General features: G+C 38.6%; 1 protein-coding gene across 9 annotated transcripts in view; it reads left to right on the top strand.

Annotated features, from left to right (window-relative positions):
- The window catches only part of LOC131038497 (uncharacterized), a 413,595-nt gene that overhangs the window by 40,769 nt on the left and 347,455 nt on the right, over positions 1-25,371 (top strand). For all 9 annotated transcript variants that reach the window (XM_057970943.2, XM_057970942.2, XM_057970938.2 and 6 more), the window contains exon 2: positions 19,643-19,808. In XM_057970943.2, coding sequence (XP_057826926.2) covers positions 19,643-19,808 — 166 coding nt within the window. The remainder of the gene's footprint in view (positions 1-19,642; positions 19,809-25,371) is intronic.

The raw sequence follows: 25,371 nt of genomic DNA, 5'->3' as shown, positions 1-25,371 counted from the left end.
CACTCTTAGTAGAAATATCATTTAGATTTTAAGCTTGAAGGACGAATGTTGTGCCTGATCTTTGATAAGACTCACATTCCAAACTACTAGCTTCTTACTGATTGTAAGAACGCCTTGTGTGGTCAACTGGAAACATTGAAATTGATTAAGAGTTCAATTATCATTGGAAGTATTGGTACGTATCTCCCTGATAGTATCTATCTCCTTGGTGATTTGAAAATCATTGAATACCCTTAGAAGATCGCACCAATTCCAGTGGAGTTGTAATCCATTGGCGATACTGAAATTGGTAGAATCTTATCAAGACCAGCCTTCATCAAGTCATTCTTAGGATTAGTTTAAGTATCTCTTCCTTGAAACCCCTTATCTTTTGATCTTTTTTGAAAATATGTTAGTATTAGGAAAATCCTGTTCCCTCATTTGGAAAGATAGTAACACGAACAAGCTTTCTTTGAAAGTACGTAAGGCCCCTTGAAGAAACAACAAACACAACGACCACTGGTGCTTATCTGCGAGTAGAGAACCTACAAAGCAGAACCTTGAAGCCCTTCCGATTGATCCTTTTTGCGATATCTTCAACATTCAGAGACTTTACTCAAGAGAGGATAAGATACCTCTGGGTATTTTATTCTGTGTTTGGTCGTGTACAAAATACACATCAACAGAATTGGCGCTAGAAGGAGGGCTACTTTCTTATACAAAAGTTTGATTATCAAGAGGAACAATACTATCCAGAAAATTCAATTTTTTTTTTTCAACATGAGCATGTATCACGATGGTGTTGCCACATGAAGGATTGAATGAGGTAGTGCAACCTAATTTGGAAATAGGCAACATTCAAGAGGACATTATTCCAAGATTGAATGACCTAGCGTGGAACTTAAGGAGAAGTGAAGCTGAGTATAATAGGGCCAAGAATCATTTTGGAACAAGAAGCAGACAGAGCTGAAGAACGCCAAAGAGCCGCCGCTCGAGAACTTCGCAACCAAAGGAACCTGCAGTAATCTCCATAAAACAGATCTTCACGCTGGATAGTATTGGTTCTTTCTCGCCCGAAAAACACCAAAGAATATTGAGGTCTACACCAGGCACCAAAAATCTGACTGAACTTCAGTTCACTTCAAGGTCAAAGCGGGCCAAAAGAGAAGATACTCCAAGGGAATCTGAACCAAGATTAGAAGGCACTTCTGAGTTGTTACAAGCTCCATCTCTTCCAGAGCAAGTACAAGCAGCAATTCACACAAGTATCTAGACAATTTCTCAACCAGCAAGCCAGGTCGGATCATCAAGTTCTCAATCAAGTTTCCAACCTTCAGGAAGCATGATGGCTCACAATGCTCCTCCTCCTCCTCCTCCTCTTGCTCATGCACTCAATGACGCTACATGGATGATTGATAATCCATCACCATTAGAATTTGCAATTTATCATGATATGCCTAAGAATCCTGAGAATTTTTGTCCTAAATTCAATGCCAGTGATTTCAATCGCACCGCGGAGGATCATATCAAGATGTTCGAAGATCTTCTTTGCAACAGGCGAGTTGAATACGGAGATGTAGCATGTAGGCTCTTCCCCTACTCCTTAGGAGAAGAAGCATACTTTTGGTTCATTCACTTACCAACAGGGTCAATCAGGACATGGGATGCAATGAAGGATACATTTATTGCAAAGTTTGGTATCCCAACCACACCTGTTGAGCTATATAAATAGTTTGTTGAGATTCGAAGGAGAGAACATGAGCCGATCACTTCTTTCAATAACAGGTTCCACAGGGCTTACACGATGTTGCGACATCCATATCTCATTGCTGACCCGAGGGAGATTTATTATGGAGCCTTAGATCATCTCACTGCCATGTTCGTAAGAACATATCCTATCCCGAATGATCTAAACGCAGCATATGCAAAAGCTATTAAGGTCAGTAAGCACATGGGGCAGAATATTACTGGGCCGCTACTTCATATGGGACCTACTGCAGCACCGAACCAAATTCAAGCAGTTAGTCTAGCCTTGGCCAATTAGACCCCAGTCATGAATCCTATTCCGCAAGCAACATATCCTAATATGCAGCCGTCGAACCAGTTGGTACTTCATCCTGGAGTTGCACTTTCATGAGCCCCACCAGCACAACCTGTGTACCTGCAAAATGCAACAAACTCTTCAAGAACACAGGAAGAAAAGGATGAAATGAAAGAATTGATTGAACAAGTCAAGAAGTTGTCAACTGAGGTGACCCATTTGACGAATCAAAATAATCAACTGGAAAGCATGCAAAGAATTAACCAAGGGCAACAGGCAAACAATTAGAACTTTCAAGGAAATAATAATCAAGGTTTCAGAAACAATTATCAGGGAAACAACAATCAAGGCTTTCAAAGGAGAACATGGAATACAACTCCTAATAATGGAAACGTGGTAACGCCACTAGACAACCCATCAAGTTCACAAAATCAGGAAAATCATCCTATCAGTAAAGTGTTTCTAGCAGAGGCGGCCTTATCCAGCTGGTGTAGACTCCACAATACAAACCAACATTCTGAATTGTAGTGCCCTGAATTCAAGATTGCAGCTGACATATTCCAGCAAGAAATGCGTAGCAATGATGCACCTGAAAACCCTCCTACAACAGGATATGAAATGGTCCCAACTACCCGGTATGATCAAGCCATGGTTGTGGAAAGCTACAAACATTTACCAAAAGGAGAAAATAACCAAGCTCAAAATGGAAGATTTCCACTAGAATCAGCTAATGGACCGATGGTACCTCCTGGTTCCCAGTTTCCACCTGCATCAGCAAATGAACCTGTTGAAGACTCAGAGTATTATTTCCCGTCTTTGAATAATAGCGTCTTAGTTGAAGGGATAAAAGAAGTATTCCACCAGTCCAAAGGAGGCGTAGGCTCGAGAGCTTACCAAAGAAATCAGAAAAATCAGGAACCCCTGACAACATCCATCCCTCCAAACAATTTCTCTACTCCTCCAGATCCAAAGGCTAGCAATACTCCGGATTATCCACAAGATGCACGAGAGTATAGGCAATGGAATGTTCCTCTTGCCCCAAGAGATGAAATGAAAAGACTGGCTATGTTGGTGTTGGAAGAACTCAAGAAGGTTAAGATTAGCCTGCCGCTTTATGAGTTGTTGAAGGTATCAGAGATTAAAGATGCTGTGATTAATAGTCTGAATGATTCAAACACAGTAAGGCCAAATAGTCAGAATACGTCCAAAGAAGTGGCCAATAACATTCAAGCCACCATCAATGTAATTCAAGATGAAGCTGATAGCAAGCAGCAGTCTAAAGAAGACGAGTGTATGGTCCAGACTATAGCCTTCCCAGCCAAAAAGGAGGATATTTTAGAAGGAAAAATGTTACTTAAAAGAGGTGACGTTAAGAAAGTCCAACCCACCATCAAAGAGAGTCTCACTGCAAGCCAGGCCCTTCCCGAGAAGTGGGTAGCTAGTAAGAAGGATGTAATAAAGAAAGGGAAACCGTCAAAGAAAACGGAGAATTCAAAAGAAGAAACTTTAGAAAAGAATGACAATCCAAAGATCAATGAAGTAAAGAATCAAGAACATGATGAGGATTCCTCAATCCTTTGCCAAGGAAAAGATGAGCCGGCCCCGTTCCTACTATCTGTCAGAATCTTTGGAAAATTATTGCACAACTGTCTATATGATTCAGAAGCTTCTAGTAATGTGATGCCCCTGGCCGTCTGTTAGAAGCTAGGTATAACTCCTGCACCCACCAGGAGGAAAGTCACTCAGTTAGACAAGACAGAAGTTCCAGTCATGGGAGAATTGAACAATATTCACATGCAATTAGTTGCAGACCCAAGGGTCCAAAATTTCATAGACATATCAGTTGTGGATATACCTGACACATATGGTCTGCTTCTGAGTAGAGATTGGTCACGGAAGTTGAATGGGTATGTGTCAACGGACTTTGCACATATGTGGCTACCCTGGAGAGGAGTTCCAAACCAAATAAAAATCGATAGTACTCCCAGATTGAGACTTATGATAACCGAGTATGGAGAAGATAATGAAGTCCTATTCTTAGAAACTGATTTAGGGACATACAAACAAAAGGAAGAAGAACTCTTGATGATACAGAACCTGCAAGAGAAAGACAGTCAACAAGAGGTGATGGAATCTACATAAATTGTCATGGAAAGTGATCAAGGATTCGACCAAGATGATGATGGAATGTTTGAAAATTTTAGAAAATTTGTCCACAAAAATGTGCAACATTGTATGCAACTTGGCAACTTGGCGTCTGTTCGAGATCTTCTCCTCCCCAACTGGTGTAGGATACATAATGCCGTCCATTCAGAATTGTCTTGTGCTATGTGCAAGACTGCATTAGAACAAGTATACAAGAGGGTCCCACAGACATTGAGTGTAGAAGAAATTGAAGACCCAGAAGTTGAAAGTTCTTCAGAAGATGAAACTCTATCCGACACATCAGTGGAAAGCCAAGAGGTCCAAGAGTTAGAAGACCAAGGGAATCCAATGTGGACATTAAGGTTCGATGGATCTAAATCCAAGCAAGGATCTGGAGCTGGCTTTGAATTGATCAGTCCGTCAGGAGAAACCTACCTTTGCGCCCATAGGCTGCAGTTCCCTTGCATCAACAATGTGGCTGAATATGAATCTTTAATTCATGGGTTATTGTTAGCTATCAGAAAGAAAGCTAAAATACTGCAGGTATATGGAGATTCAGAAATAGTAATAAGACAGATCAGAAGGCAGTATGTGTGCCATGACAAAAGGCTGACTAGATACCGAAATCGAGTTTGGGATCTCATTGAAAGTTTTGAGGCCTTCAATATTAAGTCCATATACAAACATCAGAATCAAGTGGCTAATTCTCTTGCACAAGCCGCTAGCTCTTTGGTACCATTAGCTATGGAAGGATTGAAAAAGTTCACAGTAGAGCTGACCTCAGTACCTTCAGTCCCCGACAACATCACCAACTTTCAGGTGTTCGAAGATGACAAACACATATTGGATTTTTTGACCAACACAGATGTCTTCCTAGCCCAAATCATTGATGAAGAGGAAGTGGAAGGAGCAGAATTGGATGCAAAAGGAGTTTTGAATTTGAAAACAAACACTATTCCAAAAGGAATGGTGGAGTTAGAAAGAATCTTTGATCCCGACAAATTGAGGGAGATGAAAAGCCATAGCATGGAAGGAAATGCGTGCGACACAATCAATGTTGGTGATGACAGACAGGTTAAGAATGTGTTCATTGGGAAAACCTGCACTTCGCAAGAGAGAAATGGTATCTTGAAAAATGTAAGAGATTTCCTAGATGTCATCGCTTGGAGCTATGAAGATCTCAAGACTTATGATACTGCAATCATCACTCAGACAATCCCTTTGAAGCCAGGAAGCAAACCTTTTAGACAAAGACAAAGGCTGGTCAATCCTTTGCTGGAATCTTTAATATATCAAGAGGTTAAGAAGTTGCTCTCAGCTAAAATCATCTTTCCAGTAAGACATTCGACGTGGGTCGCCAACCTGGTTCCTGTCAGGAAAAAGAATGGAGAGATCAGATTGTGTGTCGATTTCAGAAATCTCAATCGAGCTTCAGAGAAGGATAATTATCCACTGCCATCGTTGGACGAAGTATTGCAAATTGTCAAAGGGTCACAAATGATGTCATTTCTGGATGGATATTCAGGTTATAATCAAGTGTTGGTTGAACCCGAAGATCGATTGAAGACTGCTTTCACTACCAAGTGGGGAACATTTGCATATAAAAGGATGCCTTTTGGACTTATCAATGCTCGGGCCACCTTTCAGAGAGCTATGGATATCGGTTTCAGAGACTTGATTGGGAAATGCATCATCATATATATGGACGATATCACAGTATTCTCTAGGAAAAGGGAAGATCATGTGGATGATTTAAGAAAAGTCTTCCAAAGGTGTAAAAGATATGGTGTTTCTCTCAATCCTAAGAAATGCATATTTGGGGTGACAGAAGGAAAGCTACTAGGACATGTCATTTCAGAAAAAGGAATCTCTATTGATCCTGATAGAGTGAAAGCTATATCAACCATCAACCTGCCAGCCAGTAAGAAGGAACTCAAATCATTCTTTGGCAAAATTAATTTTGTCAGAAAATTCATCACAGGGTTTGCCGAGATGGTCAGGCCATTGAATGAGATGTTGAAGAAAGATGCCAAAATAGAATGGTTGGCACAGGCCAAGAGAGCATTTGAGGAGATAAAGTCAGCAATCGCAGAAGCTCCAGTATTGATCAGTCCTGACTACATGAAGCCCTTCTACCTGTATTCATTTGCCTCTGAATATACTTGTGCAGCTATTCTCACCCAAAGGAGTGAAGAGAGGAACGAGAACCCGATTGCATTCATGAGCACCCCGTTGAAAGATGCGGAACTTAGATATCCTAATATTGAAAAACAGGCATATGCATTGGTCAAAGCCATCAAAAAGTTTAGACATTACCTCTTGAGGGCCAAAATTTATGCAATTGTACCAGATGTCACCGTAAAAACCCCCCTCATGCAAAATGAACTAGGAGAGAGAAGAGGCAAGTGGGTCGCCATTATTCAAGAATTTGATATTGAAATCCAGCCTATGAAACTTGTTCGAGGGTAGGCTTTAGCCCAGACACTGGCAGTTGACGGGCTCGGGTTAGTCCAGCAAGTTTATGAATTGGATGATGTCACCCCAGATGAATGGTACAAGGAAATTGTGACCTACCTGCTCAACCACAGATGTCCTGTTCATATGACACCCACTCAGAAGAGAGCATTGAGGTTAAAATGTCAGCATTATATGCTTCAAGGATCCGTCCTATATCGCAGGAATCACGAAGGAATATATCTAAGATGTGTTGGCAAAGAAGAAGCCAAGCAAATAATTGAACATTTCCACTCCAAGTTTGGTACAGGACATGGTGCTAACCTGGCCACAGCCCATCAAATTCTGAGAGCAGGATTTTACTGGCCCACACTATTCAAAGATACATTTGATCATGTCAAGACTTGTCACACTTGCCAAGTCGCCTCTTTCAGAGAGAAGAATCCTGCCATGCCACTCAATCTAGTGATCGAAGCAAGACCATTTGCAAAATGGGGAATGGATTTTATTGGTGTCATCAACCCCGCATCCTCGGCACAGCATAGGTATATCATCACCGCTACTGACTATTGTACCAGATGGTCAGAGGCTCAAGCCCTCAAGGTATGCACTACTGAGGCTGTAATTAAATTCCTTGAGGAAAACATTATTACAAGATTTGGTTGTCCTTATGCATTGGTTTGCGACAATGGCTCAGCGTTCACATCATTGAGATTTTCAAATTGGGCTTTTGAGTACGGTATAACCCTTAAATTTTCATCTAATTATTACCCTCAGGGTAATCGGTTAGCTGAGTCAACAAACAAAAACCTACTCAGTGTAATCAAGAAATTGCTGGAGAGAAGTCCAAGAGAATGGCATACCCAACTGAGATTTGCCCTTTGGGCAGATCGGATCAGGACCAAGAACGCGTTAGGGATTTCGCCTTACTTCCTAGTTTATGGTCAAGACCCAGTATTCCCTATGCAACTTAGGATCCCAACCTTAAGGTTTATCTAAGAATACATGGAGGACATCGACGTTGTCCAAGCTCGATTAACGCAACTGTTGAATCTTGAGGAAAAGAGAGATCAAGCATTGGAAAATTTTGCAAAGCATTAGGGAGTTGTCAAAAGATGGTTCGATAGACAGGCTAGAGTCAAGGCGTTCCGGATCTCGGATCTTGTCTTATACTGGGATAAAGCACATGAAAAGAAGGGAGAGCATGATAAATTTGATAGACTATGGAAAGGCCCTTATCAAATCTTTGAGATTCTAGGAGAAAATGCATTCAAATTGAAGACCTTAACTGGGGAAGACGTCCCATTACTTGTCAATGGGAGGTATCTCAAACATTACTTCCAGTCCTAGAAGTTCAGGAGGTCTGCCTTTGTATATAGTTAGCCTAGTTTCTTTTCGGTTCGGTTTGTTTGGTTTGGTGTTTGGTGTGTTTTGGTTTTTTTTCCTTGGTTTTGTTTTAGGTTTTGGCTTAGGTGTTTTTTTTTTCTTGGTGTCTTTGGTTGGGTTGGTTTATTTGTTTTAAGGGGTATCCATTTGAGAAGGGCGATTTTGTGATGAAGCACTCTGACTCCCCGCTGGATTGTCTGTTTCATTTGGTCAATCATGAAGTCTTTTTAGAAGCACGAAGAAGTTTTTCTTGATAAAATTTTGAGTCAGGCTGTATTTGCAATGAAGTAAGATTGGCTTATTGGACTTAGATATTAGTGTCCTTCAGTTATTATATCTTTTCACACTTATAATCTCTGAGTCGTTATGGTTTTCGGGCTAAGCTGTGATTGGTGAAAAATCTAAAATCTGGCTTCAACGCCACCGCAATCCTCAAACCCTAGTAAGCTTCGTTGCTTACGAGCCAAAGGAATTGACGGAATAAAAGAGCAATATAAAAAAAAAATGAGGAAATGAAAGAGAAAAATCAAGAAAAGATGAAATAAAAAGAAATACCAAGATTGCCTAATGGGAATATACGGATAACTCCATCGGGGCTATGGACGCTTGGCTGGCAATGGAGCAATGTTCGTGAGCTTGCGGCGATAACCTCGTCAGGACTATGGATGTCTGACTGGCAGCGAGGCTCTATCCAGGATGCTTTTGAGGTTCAGATAAACTACGTAGCTAATCACAGGGGAACCTGGAGGTCATGATTGTCTTGTCGAGGGGAATTAACTCATTGCACACACATGGATAACTATGGACTTAGTACTTTGTCTCAATATGAAAGTCTCTTCTTGTAAGTGTTGTTTAACTCCTTGTTTTATTGAGGAAGATTCTTTGAGTATTCTTTTAAGATGGATTGATTCTCAGATGTTCGCGAACATTCTTAGTGGTGTCGCTAGATGTTGTGACCATTTCACACATCGCCCCACTCTGTGCCTCTGACCCCCCATAGAGTTAGACTTAACCAAATTCACAGAGAGCTCGATTGAAATAGAGCAACTAACAAAAGACCCAGCCCCACATTCCCAAACAAGAAACACCCATAAAACGTTTGAAGGCATATGGCAATAATGAGAAAGGAAGGTGCTCTGACAGAGAGCTAACCAAATAATAATAGCAACTTTAATTACCCTCACCATCGAAATTAGGAGAAATCACATCAAATCTGCCATGTGTCCGATCATACATTAGAAGGGATCTAACCTCAGTATCCAGCGTGTCCTCATTATACCATATCTTTCTCTCCTCCATCTTAACCCTCACATTAGCAAAATAATCCGCCACATTATTCACTTCCCTATAAGCATGGGATATAAAGGATTTATCATAATAACATTAATAGAGGCTTTGATTAAATTTTCAATAGTCCAAGAGGCTTTACTTCTCCCTTTTAGGCATTGAATTATATTATTCGAATCACCCTCAATCCAAACCTTCTTGCAATTTAATTGTCTAGCAATTTGCAACACTTGGAAGGCTCCCATGGCTTCGGCTAGGTGGTTAGTCTAGCTACTCATGGGGAGTGCCACCTGCGCAATACACCTACCATGCTCATCTCTTATCACTCCCCCACACCCAGCCGACCTCGGATTGCCCTTAGCCGCCCCATCAAAGTTAATCTTGACCCAACCTGAGGGAGGAAAGCTCCACACCAATCCAACTCTAGACTGTTTAATTTGTCCAACAGGTTTGGAAATGTCAACAACAATCTTCCACTCCTTAGAGACAACAAGATCATAATCTCTGCCTAGAACAAAAGGCAATTTGGAAGCAGCACTAGCCACAAGATTGATATTTTCCACAAGAGCCCTGCAAATCTTTTCAGCAACCATCTCGGGGGGAAGAGAGGCATCCCTGAAAATTCGATTATTCCTCTCCTTCCAGATTCCCCAAGAGACATGAGGGTAGATAAAAGACCACAACACCTTAATGACAAAATTAGAGGAAGGGCATTGCCATTGAATAAAAAAGTCCACAACATGCCGAGGATTGTCTATTCCTAAGTTTATCAAATGACTAGATGAAGTTACTCTTATATATTGAAAAAATGATAAACTATATTGTGGAATTACTAATTTAGGGCAAAATTTAGGTAATCACTACTCGAGGACATTACATGTCCTTATATGAACATGCCAAACTCTTTCCTAACATTATCCACCACGTCTAGATCTGAGAAGATTCTTTGGAATGCCAACTTGTACCTATTAGCAACTTCACTATCTCTATATGGTTTAGTTCTCCTTGGCCAAGCAGTAATTTTGTGCTATAATATTTGGGGGATAATGCATATGCAAGGAGATGCAATGGTGTGTTCATCTTGTTTCAGTGGTGATGAATGATTTTTTCCATACTTTAGAAAAATGCTTCTTTGGGGTCATTCTTTTTTTGTGCTATTAAGATCTTTATTTTTTCTATCACGGAGTCAATGCCATCATAGGTTTCCCCCAAACATAGCCTATATGTATCAACCACCATGATCATACTCATGATTGGCTCAGTGAAACTCAAGTCATAGCCCACACAAGCCCACCAATCGTCTTTGAGGATCAATGATTTGACCTTCTGGGTCTTCTCTAAATTTGATTGCTTCCAAATACTCCATTGGTAACTAATGAGCATGGCACCCAATGCCTCTTGCAACTTCACAAGTCATTTCAAAACGATCATGTGTGATGGAAATTAAGTCTTAGCAATCTAATGTTGTGCAAAAAACAAGTTAATAATACATTAAAATATAAGTAAACATAGCACAAATTAAATCTAAAAATAAAATAAATTAAATTTACATTCAACAATTCCAAATTTGAGAAAGTTTTGAAAGTGCCTTGTGACATATGATGATTTGTCACAAACATTGGATCTCATCACCCTTAGTGTATATAGCTTTCACCTACTCTATTTGAGTGCCAAATGCTTGCATCACAAGATAACAGAATGTATAGTACACGGTGTCTGACAAATGTGTGCATACATTTCCTCAACCAAAGCACCTGCTAGCTTGCAATTTTTTGCATTGTCTACAATGACTTGGACAACATATTCAAGACCCATCTCTATGGAATCAATGAGGAATTTAGAAATGAATATTGCATTCTTGATTTGCCTTTCACAATCAACTGCCTTAAAAAACATTGCCTCTTTGGGGGGCATTGCAATAGTATTTATTAAAGGTCGGTTTTTGCAATATTTCCATCCATAAAAAATAAGACACTCTTGTTTCAATCCAGGAATCCCTAATTGGTTTGAGTTATGTTTCTAATTTTTTTCTTTTGCCAATAAGGTGGTGCACACCTTTTCATACATAGGTGTTATGAAACCAGAAGGTGCATTATTGATTGCCATCATGATTTACTGCCAATATGGTGATCTCACCAAGTTGAAATGAAGACCATTGACATAAATGCAATGTGCAATTCTTTCCTCTGCATTTTTTCTTGTTTCATTTTGAAATGCCTTAACCAATGGGCCTTGTTGATGGGTGTTTTATGACTACACCAACACAGAATAAAATACCAAGGTATCTTATCCTCTCTTGAACAAAATCTTGTGTATGCTAAGATTTTGAAAGACATACAGGTGACTCCAAGGTTCTTCTCTGTCAGGTCCTGATGTGTGGATAAGCTCAATGGTCGTTGTGATATGCTAGTAACACAAAGGGACTTACGTTTGAATCTTTCTTCACTTCTTCTGCAATGCTGGCTGGAACTTCTTCATCGGATATTGCAATCTCGTGATGCTTCTTCGAATGGACACAACTGAAATGAACTGAAATTAAAGGGGAAAGGTTTAGAGAATCTATTCTACTCCGAAGGACAGTGATGTCAATGGACAGTGCTCTAACGAATTCCAAATAAACCAAGTTCTTCTTCTCCAAGATTAACTACAACTCCACAAGAACTGGTGCAATCTTCCAAGGGTTATGCAAAGAATTTTCATATCACAATGAACACCATCATAACGAACAATCCACATTCAATGATTGAAGTTAAGCATCCATATAAAGGCTCAGGATAACTTTACATTGCAACTTATAATCAATAAGATGCAAAAAGTATGAGCCATGAAAATTCATCAAACTCCATCGCATTCTCCATTAAAACCAACGTACTTCATCTAACAATTGAGAAATTGAAAGAACACCATGCAACAAGTTGAAATAAACATGAATCCACCATATCTTCAATGAAATCGAATATTATTTCTCCAAGTCTTACAACAGTGTCTTCTCCTCCTATTCTACTCTTCTAAGGAGCAAGAGCTCTCTACTTCTAATGAGCTAACTATCTAATGAATTACAAATGACAAGGCAAGGCTCTTTTATAGAGCTCCTCCCACAAATGAATGGCCAAGATTGATTTGAAATCAAGGGCCAAGATTACACCATGCAAACCCTAATTAGGGTTTGACCAAAAAGACCTATGTGGTGCCAAGTAGTGGGCCTACCAATTAATAAGGCATCACGCCCATCATGCATTTAATGGCCCATCGCTTCAAATGAGCTGCCCATTATGGGTTAAATAGCCCACCACTCCATTAGGCATTTAATAGCTCATTGCCCAAAATAGGGCACCCACTATCCCTCTCCTTGGCAGCAAATGTAATGAATCTGGTCATGATGGTTTGGAAACACGTGATTGGTTGGAGAAGGTGATGAGGTGCCACCTCAGCATGTTGGCCGCCATGTGGACTCGGTGACTCATCATGAGGAATATTCCATTTTGCATCATTTTGTAATCAAGGCTTGATTAACTTTTCTAAAATTATCTTCCCTTGATTATTTTCTTCCTTCCATGTACTTGCTTGGGAATTCACCTTCTTGGAATATCTTTCCTTGTCGACGATTTTACCATTCTTGAAGTCTTTCATACTTGAATTGGATCTCAAGAAATTTGAATGTTTTCCTTGAACGTCTAGAACTAGAATTCTTCCTCCTTGCTCTTTCCTAACTGGGATCTTGGACTTCGGAAAGAAATTCAAGATAGTTGTAAATTCTTCTCATCTGTACTTGCTTGAATCTTAAGGTCTTTCAATTGGCATTCTTTGGAACTGGAATTCTTCCTCCATGAAGTTCTTGAGATTGGATTTCTTCTCGAACTTGGATGTCATAAACTAGATTTGCTTATCTTGAACTGCCTCTTGACGTCTTGATGTTGTCTTTGGATTGGATAGATGAATTCTTGATGTTTTATTATATTTTGACATTTTGCAGATGGGCGCATTTAGAGCTTAGAGAAGGAATTTCTCCATACTTAGTCAAATTTTTGAGTTTCCATTTCTGAGGAATCCTTGAGCGCATATCAATCTTGGAGGAGGATTTGTCAAAACTTAGCAAAATTTTTCATTTCTTCCCTTCCTGGAGATGGGCACATTTGGAGCCCGTGGAAGGAATTTTCCTTGGGAAATTTCATAGGTTGCCGTCATGAAGCTGGGCGCATTTGGGAGGACCTGAAGGATTTTTCATACCTTAGTAGAAATTTCAAATTTCCATGACTTGAGGAATGCTTGGGTGCATTTTGGACTTGAAGGAGGAATTCTTTGATACTTAACCATTTTTTTCACTTTCCAAGAATTTTGTCCTGCTTGGGAGTTTGGAGGAAGAAATTTCCAAAATACAATTTTACATGATTTCCAAGAATCTTGTCCGGAAGGAAGGATTTTTGGTCATGAGGAAAAAATCCTTAGTTGGGATTTTGCGGCCCAGGAGCCTGCTTGGGCGCATTTTGGAGGTGAAGGAGGAATTTTGTGTTTTTGGAAAAATCCTCCACTGCAAGTGATTTGCACCCTCCTAGTCCTAGGCGCATTTTGGAGGTGGAGGAATTTCCTCTTGCAGGGAAAATCCTCCTTGCCTTGGGATTTGCGCCCAAGGAGGGAGGATGGGCACATTTGAGGTGTCATGGAGAAATTTTCAAGTTTTTAAAATTCCTCAACTTCATGAGGATTGTGCCCACTCTATTGGATCCCGTGCATTTCGAGCATGGTGAAGGATATTTTAAACTTTGGAAGATTCCTCTTTTCTTGGGAATTGAACCCCAGAATAGATTTTCCATGCCTTGTCTTTTCGAGGAGGATTTCTAGACTTTGGCCGCAATTTGATCACTTGTTTGCTCTTCAACTTTTCTGGATTTAGAATTGGATATTTAGGAACATTCTGCCATCAATGCCTTGCCAATTGCCAGCGATAGACCTTCCAAAAATAGACTTACTAAAAATAGTAAGTTCTTCCAAACATCAAATTAGGGAAAACTGGGACACAGTGACACTAAAAATAGACTTACTAAAAATAGTAAGTTTCTTTAAATGCAAAATTAGGCCAATCCGAGCTGTAGTGAAACTTACTAAAAATAGTAAGTCCTTAGAATTCGCCCAAATTTAATTGGTAGCTTCCTTCAAGGGTTCTCGTTTCAATGCTTCGCCCAAATTTCACAAATGCCAGAGTCTACTGACCTCATTTCTAAGTTTGAAGGAAAATACCCTAAAATAGACAATACATGCTTCCAGACTTAGCCAAATTTCTCCAAAACACTTGCAGACTTAGCCAAAATTTGGTTGTTTTTCTTTCATTTATTCATATCAATTCTCAAGGTTATCCTGACACAGGCAAATATCCATGATTCCATTCCTCTGCACGTGCATTCTTTGTTCTATCACTGCAATCTCTTGCTTGGATGATGATATCATCCACTCAATGAAGTCGTCCTCTCAGCATCCAAAGTCTTGCTCCCCGCAATGTAGTTGAAAAAGACAAGGAAAAGTTGTGAAGTACAAGTATCAATCAAGTTCATAGTTAGCAAAATGCAAAGTTTGAAGGATAAAGCAATAAGCACAATGCATGTCTGAATACATCAAAACCCTAATTCTCGACTTGATGACAATATTAAGACTATATCCTGTCTAGGTTGTATATTCCTTAATAATCTATTTCTTATTTAGTCATTTCCTTACTTTCAAAGATCAAAATCTAGACCGACAAAACCTTACAACTCATTCCTTAGGTTGGGAGATGATATTGACCACAAAAGACTTGGTTTATTCAGCAAAAAGAGGGGGTCCCATTTGTAATGGGACGATGTGTGAAAACGTCACAAAATCTAGCGCTAATTTGAATAAGTGTTGTTGAAAACTTTAAAGATAAAACCTAATCCATACTCAGAATATTTGGAAAATTCCATCCAACCTATCATATTACTAGTAAACATATTAAAAAAGGAAGTAGAATCTCAGATTGGATCAAGTCATTCAATCTTGGATTACCCAAGTGTGTGCAATTGAATTCCTTCCGGCTCATAAGTCCATTAATGCTCTTAGAATCCACCGTAGTGAGTTGTGTAATTATCTTAACTCCAAAAGCATCCTGGACATTGCCTTGTTGCTGGTCAGGTGTCCATAGCCTCGACGAGGTTATCGCTATAATTCCCACGAACATTGCTCTACTTGCCAGCCTGGCGTCCATAGCCCTGGTGGAGATATTCGTAAATTCCCAAAGCCAATGACTTTGATATTTCTTTTCATTCCTCTTTTCTCTTTTTCTTTCTTTTGATATTGCTTTTCTTTTTCTCCATCAATTCTACAATTGGCTCATAAGCAATGAACCTCACAATGGGTTTGAGAATTATAGTGGCACTGAAGCAAGATTTAGGATTTTTCACTAGCCACGACTTCTCCTAAGGAAACCTCAATGAGTTAGAGCAATTGATTGTGTAAAATTATAGTAATCACAAGATATCGGTGTCAAGACACAAGTACGTCCTAACCAAATGATAAAACCAGAAAAGAACAACCTCTGATTCCAAAGCATTTCATAAATATTTATCCAAGAAATGGACTGAACATAAGTACAAATGCTTGAGCGGGCTTAAGATAACAATGCCTTTCTCACAAATGGTATCCCACAAAGGAAACCTAAACTAAATAGGAACAAAAATTGGAAACCTACTCTAAACAAGAACACAAATTTCGAACGAACAATATGTACGTGACCTAAATATATACAACTCCTTACATGATTTCTCAGGATGTGTAGGAGAAACATGTCATTAGTCATGGTTTGAAGCCTTGCAAATTCATCTTTAAACTCGGAAAAGTAATCTTTCACAATACAAATCTCAAACTCAAGCAAAACTTTAGGAAAGATTAGCAACTGGGGCAATTCATCCGGACCATGATTAATCCATAAACAAGCTGTTCTTCCTAAATTTTCGTAATCAAATTCATAGATTTCAAACTTAGGAGCAAGGAAAGAGACAACCTGGTGGTCCTTATGCGTGGGTGGGAATTCTTGTGTGTCATCCACCGCTTCATCAGGAGGTCGAAGCTTGTGATGTATCATCCCACTTGCATATGACGCATGCAACTCAAAATTCCAATCCTTAGTGGGCACATTGTAAGAATTGGATTCAAACGAAAATTTGAAAACACGAAGCGTTTCAACTGCTAGCTCCTTTTGAATCTTTTGTAAAGGGTCTAGCCCCAACCCAAATTGCTCATCATATTCTTCTTCCGTTGTGGTAACTTGCTCATAGCATTTCATCTTGTTCAATTTCTCCTTAGCAGTTCTCCTTGGATTTTGAATAGTGACTCCAAGGTTCTTCTTTGTTAAGTCACTTTGTGATACTAGCATATCACAATGACCATTGAGCTTGTCCACACGTTAGGACTTGACAAAGAAGAACCTTGGAGTCACTTGTATGATCTTTCGCAATCTTAGTATACCCAAGATTTTGCTGAAGAGAGGATAAGATACCTTGGTATTTTATTCTGTTTTGGTGTGGTCATAAAACACCCATCAACATGCCTCTTTTGTGGGAAGGAGAGGGATCTTCTTCTTGGATAGATAACGTCTCAAGAAAGGATGTTGGGAGGCCATTATGGAATATGTAGGTGTCTTCAATGATGTTTTTCTTACCCAAGGATGAGATTTTAATTTTTTTCTCTCACTACTAACATCAACTTCTTTAATAAATGCCCTAATTTTTTCTTTTGGCAACTCCTTATTTCGCCCTCCACATATTCTAATTCCATGCCCACTTATAGCTCATAAGTGAGCTTTCACTCAACTATATGAGCTCTTAAATTGGACTCCACAATCATTATAGTGCCGAATAAAAACCCCACAATTGTTTATTTGTCTCAATGCTCACTGAAATTGAACTAGTGGCCATTCCAAATAGATTACAATTTGCTATGATAGAAGATTATTAAATTTTAAATTTAAAAAAAATTGCAACCCTACAATATGTATAAACAAATAGAAGTTCAAATCAAGCACCAAAAAACATTATAAAAAAATCTTAAAACTTGATTTTTTTAGAACTTGAAAAATTCTATAAAAACAAAAAAAATTTCATTAATAAATTGAAATAATTAGTTAAAATACTTACTTTAGATGAATAGTTCTTCTTTGTGCAAGCTATATTTACCCCCTTTGCACTTTGCAATTGTTCTCCTTTGAAAAAAACCAACTACCTTTCAAAATGCAAAAATGGCTTAGCGAGTGAGTTTGTGTTAAGTGTTGTATTTTTTAAAGAACAAACAATAAGGGGCATGTTTTAGTTTACAAAAAAAATGCAAATAAACACCTTTTTATGCGATTTGGCCCATTTGTTATGTTTCTGTGTTTGTTGGAGCATCTGGGTTTTTTTGGGAGAACCCAAGAGTGACTAAGGAGTGTCCTAGCCACCTTGCGGTACCCACAGGGAACCCAAGTCGTCTGGGATGCTCATTGACTGCTCTTGAGGTGCTCTTGTAACTACACTTGAGCTTGGTCTAGTTGGGCATGCGAACGGGAATTGGTTTAAAAGAACTTGATAACTTAGTAATGTAGCTCTTTTCTTGGCTTTTAGATTTTTTTTTCCATGTTTTGTAATTTGGTTGCCAGGTTGTGTCTATGTTGTTTGGGGAAAAGGACAAATTAATCTAGAACAATGTGTGAGGAAATGCTCTCTTTAATTTGTAGGGAAAGCTTTTATGATCTAAAAGGATAGTTGTCAAATACCATTTGGTGAGTATTGATCCCTTTTGCTATATAATGTAGCTCTTTTCTTGGCATTGAGATCCTTTTTACTTTGTTTTGTAATTTGGTTGCCAAGTTGTGTTATCACTTCGATGGTTTTCAGAGGTTCAAGTCATAAAAAGTCCATTTTCAGCAATGAAGTTGCACGAAGGATAAAGTGTCCAGTTTTAGTGATCAAGCTGAGAAGTTGATTTAAAAAAAGAGGGAACAAGAGTGTTCATATTCAAGTAGGGTGTTCATTGAATAATCAAAATTTCAAAAAGCTTAACAATGTGTAAGTGAATAGAGAAGATGTTTGGTTTCAGAACGTCAAAGTGAATTTTTAGAGTTTCATCAAAGGTTTTGCCAAAATTTGTTGAAACAAAGGAAAACATTATCAAATCAGAATCATCTAGAGCTGCTTTCTAGAAGTCTATTTTTAACTTGTGCTAAAGATAGCTTGCCATCATGTGAGGGACAAGGGATTTAAAGGAATAATCGTAACATTTTACTTATCAATTGAATTGATATGTCAAATTAGAATTAGTGGATCAAATAATTTTTATTAAATAACTACCTTTTTGCACTTAGTGGGAGGGTTTAATGGTAATTTTCATACTTGCATATTGCTGAAATCACCATTCAGTGTTATTGTCAATCTAGAATTTGTTATTTGCCCAATAGAAATTATTAATTGTATCTTGCTTTTAGTTACTTCTGAATGGTTTTGTTATATGTGCTGAAATATTATTAAATTGGTTCTACTAAATTTACTAGTTTTGTATTGCAAGTCTATTCGAAGTTGGAAATCATGGCTTTGTGCTGATTCTTTTAATTAATTTGCCAACATGTTTTTGTCTAGTTATGTTTAAATCTATTCAATCCTTGTGTTCTTGAGTTGTTTAGTCTCTAATTTTAGTTGAACCACATCTCCACATCCTCTCATCCTGGAAAATTGGAGAAACACTGCATTGCTTTTATGCCAGCTTATATGATTTAACATAAGAAGTTGTATACTGGTCTTAGATGTTTTATTCATGTCATGCCATTTCTATCATATTAGTTGTGCATTAGCAATATCTAGGATTTCGTTGTTTTCTATCTCAACGAGAATCCCTCAAAAAATGCTTTTTGCTTGAGTGGTCCTAAAACTTTTCAAGTTCTTGAATATAGAAGTTCTATATTTTTCTTGTGTAGAATTGACATGAAATATCCTACTGCTTTACTGATTACTATTGTAAGTTGTAACATGACCCAAAAACCACCAAATGGGAAACTATAAAAAAATTTAGCAAGGAATTTTACATGATGTTTGCATTTGCATTTGCACTGTGTCTTGTTTCACCACAAGGACCTTTTGTTTAAACTAGTTTACAACTGTGTGATGGATCTCTACTGTTCAGTTTATTGCGTTTGTAGCTAGATAAGCAAAAAAGAAAATGCATGGATTTGATGGACTTAAGCCTTTGAAAACATAATCTTGAGTAAATCATGATCTCTATAGGTTGTTTTCTTTTCCCTTTGTGGTTCTCAAATTGAGTCTTCTTTGTAATCATAGAAAAAGCAGTCATCCAATTTATGTGTTTGGCATAAGGCAGGGGATGGCAGGCCAGTGCAGAGCAAGATCAAGAGAGTTGGTGGTTGGCTGCAAAGATTGCAATTAAGGACTGTTTATTAAATAATTCATCTACCAATTCTGATAAGTTGCCGCCTGATGCTATTGCTATAACAGGACAAATGCAAGATGTAATTCTGCTCCCAAAGGTGCGCCCATGTGAAGCTACTTGGTTGTTTTCCTATACATAAAATAATGCGTACTGCCTTCTTATTTTAAGTTAGACTTCTTTTCTATCGTTGTAAATTTAAATATGTAGGTATTGACTGCTCATATGTATATCAAGATAATTGAACATTCAATGACCCTTCTAACTAATTGGGAAAGACATTTCTTTTAGCCTGTACTTTTCATCTTTGGGATTCCTTTTAAATATTTATTGATGAACACAATTAAAATAAGTATTTCATTGGATTCCCAAAAACATTAAAATTGCATTATATGATGATTTCAATATTGATTTTACAAGAACTTCCGAGAGGAAAGACATAATCATCACTTACGTATATTGCACTTCATAGCTTTGGGTTACCTGAGGTATTGTGGATATGGGTTACCTTGGCTAGTTTCCTTTGATAACTTCTTATATAGATGTTGATCTCATCTCACCAGATGACTCTTTCAATTAGATGCTTGAAAATCTTATGTGAGATAAGCTTAAAAGTTGGTAGTTTAAATTAGTCAGTAAGTAAGATGCTTTCTTGCTGCCAGGAGGACTTTGTAACTTATAACATACGTGGATTTGGCCCTATCAAATAAAATTCTATTAATGTCTATTAGGGAATTCAACAGTGGTTGTGAATGTCTTTTTTGAATCCTTTTAGACGATCATTCAAACGATTTTTCAAAGGAATCAAGAGATGACGGTACTAGGCAATGAGTTCAACATAAGATCATGGCAGCCTCAAAGATTGGTATGGGATCTTGGTGGTAATTTCTTTAGGACAAGCAAATTTTGGGCGGGAGGACTTGTAATGTCCCCTTTTGGCTTAAGATATAATTAAATAATTAAAAGCATGTTTTATTTTTTAATAAGCCATTAATGTAATTATTTAATATTATTCCTTTTAAAAGTACATCATAAGGATAATATTATATAATTACTTAAGTGACTTAATATATTAAGTGGGAAATCAAATAAAGTCACCTTTAATTCAAAAGAGAAATAAAAGAAAAGAAAATGAAAAGGCAAGACGAAATGGAAGGCCAAGGGACATTTAGAAAGTTATAAAAGAGCATTGAGAGGATTGTTTGAGCATGTTGGGTTTATTCATTTCTTTGTTGTTACCCTGTGAGGTTCTGGAGATTTGGATTTGGTCCATATTAGTCTTTGTGAGGATGAAATCCTTCTTGAAGAAGACTAGCTACCGTGGTGAAAAATCTACTTTGATTGGTGTTTGCTGAAGATATCAAATAGATCTGTTGTTGGTATGTGGATTTCCAATCCTTTTGTACATTTTGTATCTGCGATCGGGAAGTTTTTCAGTGCATCCAATCATTTTGTAAGTTCTATGGCTACAATTGGAAAGATAATTCTGTTGTTTATTCTGGAGGTGTTGACGTGGCTAAAATCGTATTGCTACAACTCTATCCGGCCAATGTGTTGACGTGTCTGAAATTGCATTGCTGCAAACTCCATACGGCCAACACAAAATAGAATAACCAGCTGAGTATCCTATCCTCTCTTGAGATAAGGAAGTCCCTAATGCTATTTTTGGTTTGATCAAAGGGGACGACCTCAAGGTTTGATTGTCAGGTCTTGACTGCAAGATTTCTCAGTGGCTTGATGTGTTTATGCTGGAAACACAAGGGGGACTTACGTTGGATGGGTAATTTATAGATAAGTTCTCTGAAACTTTTATAATCTTTTATCAAATCATTTCGGTTAAGTTGATACTGTTTTAATGGGACTGCAGATTTTCTGGATAAAAAAGGGGAAGAAGGAGGGAAGGATAGGGAGAGAGAGAGACATGAAATGTAAATTCTAACTAAGATAGCAAATTCAGCCAAGCAGACAGACACCTCCAAGAAACTAGATTAAACATCACCAGCTACTTAAGCACAATGTTTGCATAAATCCAGTGCAATCTTCAAAGGAAAACAAGATTTTCATGTTATCAAGTACAACATTAGAACTTTTACATTCATAGTGAGTGTTCAATAACCGAACTAAGCATGAAAGGTCTAGATTAACCATGCAGAAAGAAAGGCAATCAACCGTTCTCTAATGGTGTGGACTGCAAGGATTCTATCAGATGCTTGCTTGAAAATGCTATGTAAAAGAAATAAACATAACTGAAAGATTTCTAAATTAAGTGAAGAAAAAGACCATGCGCTCACAAGGAAACTTGAGAACAGTCTTAATCTTTGCATTAATTCCTGTAAAATTTTGCCAGATTTTTTGCAACAATCCAAGAACTTCTTACAAAAGGAGGGAAAACATGTCCCTTAAATAGGCTTCAAAACAAGATGAATGGCCTAGATTTAATCTAAACAAGTGGCTCAGATTCATCCATAAAACATGGCTGCCCATACCCATAAATGGGAGGCAAATATCAACAACCACCCCAAAATGGGCAATAACTACCCAAAAAAAGGATAATTACAGCAATTTGAAATAATCCAAAAAGGTGCATTAATAAAGTTTTACATTTGTTGACCAAAAGTCAAATGTCACTTTTTGGTGCAAAAGTGCACTTTTAAGATTTAGAGGGAAAAAAACACTTTTGAGAAATCACTTTCTCTATTTCAGTCTCACACTCCTTTTCTAGAAATTGATCTTCGCCATGCAAATATTCCCGCCATAGATCACGACCTGCTGTTTGTTCCTCACGAACGTATTCCTGGAACCTGATGCATAACTGGAAAAGCAGACTGAATGGAGGCATGGGAGGATGGCGAATTTTGTATTGCATGCCTTCGAGATACTGGTCCACGTGCTTTAAACCGTCCTTCCAGCTGGAGCGATTACGCTCAAAGCATAATATGTCTGAATGGAACTGACTAACAAAACTCAAGTCCTTAGCGGAATAGGTAATCCTATCCGTTCCCAATCTTTCTTCCCAGTCCGGCTGGATTGCATCATCGGTCAAGTCGTTTATCCATCCCGAAACCATTGATCGGTTGATGGTCTTACCTAGTTCTTGCATGTTTCCCAGAATCACTTCACATGTGTCACTCTCTTTGTACCATTCTTCATTGATCAATGCTCTGCATCGGGCCGGATTCATGTCATACGCTCCCTGTGCTTAATCTATAGTTGTGGCTGTGGGATTGTTTGAGAAAGGAATGTCGAATGCGTCGCCGATGGCCTCAAGAGTGAAGTTGGCGATGGTCATGTTCTCAAGGAGCACCAATCTGGAATTTGGCTGATAGTGTCGGGCGACCTCTACCACTAACTCATAGTTTTGTACTGCTGGAGGAAATCTTGCCGCTTGGGCGATGCCACTTTCCACCATCTGTCTAGGCTTGCCATATGCGTTAGGTGAGAAGACCCGATTCCTGAAGTCTTGAATGTCAATATGGCCAAGGTCGGTATCACCGACATTGTCCCAGACGCTCTGCACTTTTGACTCCCTCAATCCTCTTCTCTGATATTGATACTTCATCCTTTCAACCTTGCGCGGGATATCTGATTTGGATGCTCGCGATGTCTCGGCTGTAGCGGACGTCTTTGATGATTCTACCGCCGACTTAGGCATTTACCCTGCACAGCCGAACACGGATTATGAGGTGATACAAAAGAAGTAAGGCGGGTTAGATAGAAAATACTCCAGCATTCAAAGGTTAATTCAAAATTTAGATTGCGCATGGAGCGACATTTCTAGCTAAAAGGGCTTGATCAATTTTAACCACATTATTCTTGAAGATTTTTGATTGCGAATTTATTGTGAGATTTTGTCAAGATCAAGAGCTCAATGAAATGTACAAAATAGAGACACAATATAGGACAAGAATAAACTATATTCTCATCAATAGAAAATGATCAATAATATCAAAATTACATACAATGTAGATGAGCTTGCTTATATAGGCAAGGCTAGGGATATGTGAGCACACAAACATGACATGTGGCTCAATAAGAAACAAGGGTAGGTAGGAAATAGGTGTGGGTAGGTAGGAGAAATAATATAATAGTCCACATGAGGTGGATCACCCACTGAATGTGGAGTGTAACAACAAGATCAACACAATAAAAGGTGGAATTTCTCCTACACACACTATCCCAATGTGGCACAAACACCCAAGTGTCTCATACCCAAACTACTATGAAATGCATTTCCTAAGTAAACTTAAGTAAGTGTAATAATATCAAAGATGAATAATTATTTACACCAACACCCCCCTTAAGTGCAACTTAGGGGAATGCACTTAAGTCTACAATGCAACTAAGCAATGCAAGATGGGTCCCGGCTACGAGGCCATGTTAGGTACCCATGTACAAATGCAAATGCATGCAAACCAATGCAATGAAAACTCTCACAAAGTGGGGAAAGAGAGAAAAACCCAATGGGAAAAAACCGTCCCCCAAAAGAGAGATGAAAAACATACAAGAGAACTCTCATAGAAGAATGTGAAGGACAAAACCCCATGTGAGGAAAAAGTTCCCCCCATATGAGAGAAGAAGAGAAGCTAGGAAGCCCCCCCTCAATGTGGAATCTGCACCAATGATAGAAGCTCGATGTATGAAGAAACTGCTCCACGAACGTCGAACAACATTCCTCCCATTAGGAAGAAACAAAACCAAAGGTATATCCATGAACTCCCCAATCATGAAGGGAAGATGTATGAAGAAAACTCATGATGAAAGGAATCTCTGAAAACTGCTCAAGTGTCCCCATGTTGATGCTGAAAGATACCCCCTCCAAAGGTGGTAAACTGTGCCACACTGCTGAAAAAGGCACTCCAAGATCTAGTGGAGATGGATGTAGAACATGTCCCAAAGACTCACATGTCTCCTCGAAAAATAAAGAGACCTCCTCCAACTGCTGTACATAAGTATCCACAATCATGTCAACCTCGAAAGAATGATCATGTAGAGAATGAACAAGAGGGTCAGAGTGTGCCCTCGCAACAATCGAAGAAGGATCACCTTCATCAAAGAGAAGATGAATGTCATCAATGATGTCTCCCAAATCTGCAATGTAGGATTCCATAAATAAACCTGCAATGTCTGTCAAGTAATCATCCCATGAATCTGAAGCTGGAAGACAATGAATATCTTGTTGCACTGAATCACATGAAGGCAAAACTGTCGCACTATCCGCATCATCAGGTGCAATAGGTGATGTGATATCAATATGAGGAGATGAAATACAAGGCTCAAGAATGGGGTCACATGTGAGAATCCCTATGTTCAAGTGCCCAAAGTTCTCCTCAAAATCTGAACCATCACAAGAAGTGTGATCATCATGTATAGAATCATCAAATGTGAAATCATCATCATCAACAAAATCTGAAAAGGAGTATAACCGAGATGCATGATCAACCACCCCAGTCGCAATGATAGCTCTAGTCTCCAAGTCTCTAATGAAAACTGACTTAGGTGTGAACTCCACAACTCTCTTCGTTGCACCATGTGTGATTTGATAGATAGAAAGGAGATTGTTTGTCAAGTGGGGTACACACAACACATCATTGAAGGAGTTATCCCCAATGTCAATAGATCCTTTCCCAATCACATCCATGTATGTATGATTGCCCATCAAAATC

The sequence above is a fragment of the Cryptomeria japonica genome, chromosome 10 (assembly GCF_030272615.1).
Source record: "Cryptomeria japonica chromosome 10, Sugi_1.0, whole genome shotgun sequence".
In the NCBI taxonomy this organism is placed as follows: Eukaryota; Viridiplantae; Streptophyta; class Pinopsida; order Cupressales; family Cupressaceae; genus Cryptomeria; species Cryptomeria japonica.
This window is presented reverse-complemented; position numbering and strand designations above follow the sequence as displayed.